General features: G+C 40.1%; 1 protein-coding gene across 1 annotated transcript; it reads left to right on the top strand.

The window, feature by feature from the left end:
• The first annotated feature begins 281 nt into the window (after window positions 1-281).
• On the top strand, window positions 282-2991 carry LOC140774162 (ethylene-responsive transcription factor 1-like). The gene is made up of 3 exons (XM_073117039.1): window positions 282-653; window positions 1649-2582; window positions 2688-2991. The coding sequence occupies exons 1-2, from the start codon at window positions 410-412 to the stop codon at window positions 2533-2535; spliced, it is 1131 nt and encodes a 376-aa protein (XP_072973140.1). The 5' UTR covers window positions 282-409; the 3' UTR covers window positions 2536-2582; window positions 2688-2991.
• Window positions 2992-4775: the final 1784 nt, after the last annotated feature.

Raw genomic sequence — 4775 nt, 5'->3', positions numbered from 1 at the left:
AAAAATTAATTAAATTTGAGAGATCATCTAAAATGATATTAAGATTTAGTATAATGTCACAAAACGTAACATAAGTAATATAGTAATTTCCACCGTATCAACAACTTTTACTCGTATATTTTCAATCTCTGTGATTCACTTCATGATAAAAAAAAAAGTTTATTCTGTATTTTTCTCAGTTGCCACTTGCCAAATGCAACCCCCCTATTCTCTCTCCCTACGAACACCTCAATTAATGGGACCCCAACCATCTCTCCCATCTCCTCTCCTTTCTTCTTATAAAGAGGAACCTTTGGCTTCTACTCCTGTATTCTACTCCATATGCCATTTCTTTTTCTCTTTCTCCAGCTACCTTGTGTTGCTCTCAAAGAAAGGAAAAGTTGAGGTTGTTTAAGCTAAGAAAGCAAAGATGTGTGGAGGAGCAATCATCTCCGGCTTCATCCCACCGGTGAAGTCTCGGCGGCTCACCGCCGAGTACCTGTGGCCTAATCTGAAGAAGGCGTCGAACAAGACGGGAAGGAAGCAGAAGTCGGCGGATGTCGACGACTTCGAGGCCGACTTCGACGAGTTCGAGGACGAGGCGGAGGAGTCCGAGGAGGAGGTCGTTGAGGTCAAGCCCTTCTCTTTGGCTCCTAGAGGAGCACTTCCCGGAGGTAATTACAATGGAAAAGATCGTGCTTTTACCTTTTTTCCACGCTTAATTTTGATTTTCAGAAGTGGGTTTTGCTCGTTTCGGCGTTTCTCTTGAGTGCACGTAGAAAGCTGGATTCTTTTCTCCTTGTTGGTTTGGCTTCAATGCTGTGAGTTAATTTTTCCTGCGGTTTTTGGCTTCAATATTGATACTTTGAGATGGGTTTTGCTCTAGAGAATTCTTCTTTTCGGGGGGTTTCTCCCCTTTTTCTAAACTTCTTTCTTCTGTGAATCATATGTCCTCAAATTGGTTCCGAAAAGATGACAACTCTGTTTAATTCTTTCCCCATTTCCCTTCAGATTTTGAGATTTTGTTTTTCGGAGGAGAATCATTTTTGGGTGAATCTAGAGAATATTATTCCTTCTATCTAGTTTGGAGTTCCCTTTTGTTACTTAAGTTAATTGGTTGGTTATATTCGTCAGATCATATGTCGAGTTCCTCCCCTTCTTCATTATGTGGTTCGGAGTTTTTCTTTTTCTCTACTTCTTCTTTCTGCCGTTGTGGGTGATGAGATCCTGAAACTATCTCATCTACCTATTGTAGGATGTGTTATGTAATTATGTCTCCCTCTAGGTTTGTTAGTTCCAGTCCTTCTAAGTCTATGAGAACCTTTTTTCTTTATAAAAAAAAAAAACTAGTAAATAAATATGTGCTTATGATGCTCTATTTATTAGTATTCGCCTTTTTGTATTCAGTATTATTTCTCATCATATTCAGTATCTGTACCTATTGGAAATTTGTAGAAATCATGCATAAACCACTCATTGGTCTTAAGCTTGGAAGAGTTGAGGCCGCGAACTTTTTCATATAATTTGCATCTGTTGTATTTTGGTTAGGAAGTGATCTGAGTACATATCAAGAAGATGGTAGATACTTATTTGGTCAAAAATATATATATATTTTTCCTCAAAATATTTTCATTGTTGATGCATCAGATATGCTGTATTTCTCCTGCAGATGGATTAACCACTCTGAAGTCTGCTGAGTATGATGGACCTGCTGTTAGGTCATCATCTAAACGGAAGAGAAAGAACCAATATAGGGGGATCCGTCAGCGTCCTTGGGGCAAATGGGCAGCTGAAATCAGGGATCCTAGGAAGGGTGTCCGTGTTTGGCTCGGAACATACAACACTGCTGAAGAAGCTGCACGGGCTTATGACGCTGAAGCACGCCGTATCCGTGGCAAGAAAGCCAAGGTGAACTTCCCTGATGAGGCACCCGTAGGTGCTCAGAAGCGCCTCGCCGGACCGATTGCCGCAAAAGGGCCTAAAATGAATCAAGCGGAGAAACAAAACATCAATCAGCCCTTCGGTTATCAGAACAATGCAGATGCTGATCTCTATTCGGCTTTTGACTTTGAAGAGAAGGTACCCGTTCAGCAACTAGAGAGCCTGACCTTCTTCCCAGCAATAAAACCTGTTGCACCAACCGAGAACTCCGAGAAGAATTTATACTCAGACAAGGGGAGTAACTCTTTTGGTTGTACAGAATTTGGCTGGGAAGATGAAGCTAAGATTCCAGATATCACATCAGTTCTTGCTCCCACTGCCACCATAACTGAGGTTGATGTGTCTGCTTTCCTGGAAGATGGCAGTCTTCCAAAGAAAATGAAGAACAATTCTGGTGAGGCTGTGCCTCCTGCAGAGGAGAACGCTGCATTCAAACTCTCCGAAGATCTCAATGCATTCGAATCATACATGAAGTTTCTGCAACTTCCTTATCTTGAGGGGAGCTCGGACGAATCAATCGACAGCCTCCTGGGCAATGATGCAACTCATGACATGGTGAGCGGTATGGATCTTTGGAGCTTCGATGACCTGCCCATGGCAGGCAGTGTTTACTGAGGAATCATTGCTTGCAACAACTGGTGTTTCTGTAAATAAGGACATATGTAAGCATCTGATGTTTATACATAGTTTACCCATCTTTTTTGTTATTTTGAGTTTCTTGTGTTTCACTTCTTGGACAAGATATTTCTTATGCTCTTATGTTTCAGGAAAGCTATATTGCTGAGAAGAAGAAGAAGAAGAAGAAGAAGAAGCAGACATATCAGCTGTTATGAATCTAGGGGAACTTCTATGATAGTATTATGCTTAGATATATATATTTATGGTTTATGGTTAATGCTTAATGTCATTGTGAAAGTTTCTGTGTAAATCTAGACTTGGGTCCTTCTTATGTTGGTTCCATGATGGCCATCTCTGAAACTAATCAGGACTGCTCCCGCTCCCGGTTGTACTTCTGTTACTGTTATGGAAAGATGCTTATGAATAGTGTGGTTGTACTGCTTTCGCTTTGTATGCTTGAGGTGTACTGCAGTTACTTTGCTACTACTATGGGAATATTACAAATTTTACATCAAGTAAAAGGTGACGAGGTCGTTGCGGCATAATAATTCTTCTTCTGTTTCGCTGGAATCCCATCATTGGTTTTGAGGTGGTTTCCAGCTATGTGAAACTTTTTGTTTAGATATACATTGGATCTGCAAACTAGATTCTCCTTTCCTTATCATAAGAATGACATAAACAGAGTTCACCTTAGATTCCCACGTCCGGATTACTTTGTTTTCGGTTGAAATTGGCAGCTTGTGCTCTAAATCCTCACATATAGAGGATATTATAATGGTTTTAGGCGAGTTTTACAATTTGCTTTTGTGGGGCCATCTCCACCCTATACTTTGAGCTCTGACTTTGTGGTAATAACTAATTGAGGAGTGAGAAGTGGTAAACAGGGGTGTGAATGAGCTGAGTCTAAGCGAACCAGTTTCAGCTCAAGTTCAATTTAAAATTACTTCCAAGCTTTATAATTTTGCTCGGACTCACCTCAACTCAACTCGAGTTAAGCCTAACCAAAACCGAGCAGAGCTTGAGTTTGATTAGAAGATGAGGAGACGGTGGCAACGTGGACGACAACTTGTCGAAGGAGAAGTAGGAAACTGACGGAGGAGGAAGTCGACGGAGAGGAGGAGACGATGGCTTGTCGATGGAGGAGGAGGTCGCTGAAAAATATTGGAAGAGATGGTTGATGGAGGAGGAGGAGGATAAGGAGGAACGGAGAGGAGGAGGCCAAGTGGGTGAGCGCTATGGGTGGTGGACAAGGGTGATGGGTTCATGAACCCTTTCATGAGGGTGGTGTATGTAGACTAGACCATCAAATCAGGAACATAATGCTTATCAAGCCTATCGAATCAAGCTTGAGCGAGTTGACTTCAGCTCAAGGGTCAATTTTAATTTTGAGCTAGTTTCAGCGGCTTGGACTTGACTCAGCTCTGACCGAGCTGAGCCTAACCGGCTCGTCAAGCTTGACAGCCCTAATGATAAATACATTTAAAAAATCTAGGATGTAAAGCTTGATAAACAGTGAAGTAATTGATGCGAAATTTAATTCCAGTTATTGATACTTCACATTTTAGAAAGAAATTATTACTCTGCAAAAACACATTTCACTCCATATAGGCCAAATTTTAAAGTATCTTCCAATCGTTATATTTGAGTTCTTTGTAGTTCCAATCTAATTATTAGTTTTTCTATCCAAAACTAAATAATTTTCTATTAAAATTACTAAAAAAAATTTCCTATATTGTTCTTTATATTATATATAGATATTGCATATATTAGTGAAAAAGACTGAGGTGACAAAAGGGTTGTCACAAGAAAAAAAAAATTCTCTAATTAATTGTTATAAAACAAAAAGGGCGTGTTAGCCTTTCTTTATATTAAATCAAACGTCTATCCAATAGTTACATATAAATTATAAAAAAGATTAATGTTGGAATTAATCAGTGCAATCAGCGAAACCCAACTAAATATCCTGGGAGACTAGCAACAGTGCTCTTCATAGAAAACAGAGATCTGAGACTGACATATGAGTGGTTTAAGGTTTGCAGATTAACCTGCGGATCGAAAGGTGGCTCTCGATCGTAGTCTGGCCCCCATTTCCTGGTGGTAATAAAGAAGGGAGAATGGGGATAAGGCATTAAAAAAAAAGGACATGATTATTGGCTGGCTTATGATATTTTTATGTCGGGAATCACGTCCTTGCATTGCAAGTTGCAATGAATCCGTATGATATTATGCGGTAGGCG

This window comes from Typha angustifolia, chromosome 13, assembly GCF_048772165.1.
Source record: "Typha angustifolia cultivar Huaian chromosome 13, ASM4877216v1, whole genome shotgun sequence".
Taxonomy (NCBI): Eukaryota; Viridiplantae; Streptophyta; class Magnoliopsida; order Poales; family Typhaceae; genus Typha; species Typha angustifolia.
Note: the sequence above shows the minus strand (reverse complement) of the source record. Positions and strands in the feature narration are given on the sequence as shown.

Bases quoted from the DNA above. Each gene is read 5' to 3' on its own strand.
- LOC140774162 (XM_073117039.1), top strand. From the start codon at position 410: ATGTGTGGAGGAGCAATCATCTCCGGCTTCATCCCACCGGTGAAGTCT. The intron at 654-1,648 runs GTAATTACAATG...TTTCTCCTGCAG, and splicing joins TAGAGGAGCACTTCCCGGAG to ATGGATTAACCACTCTGAAG.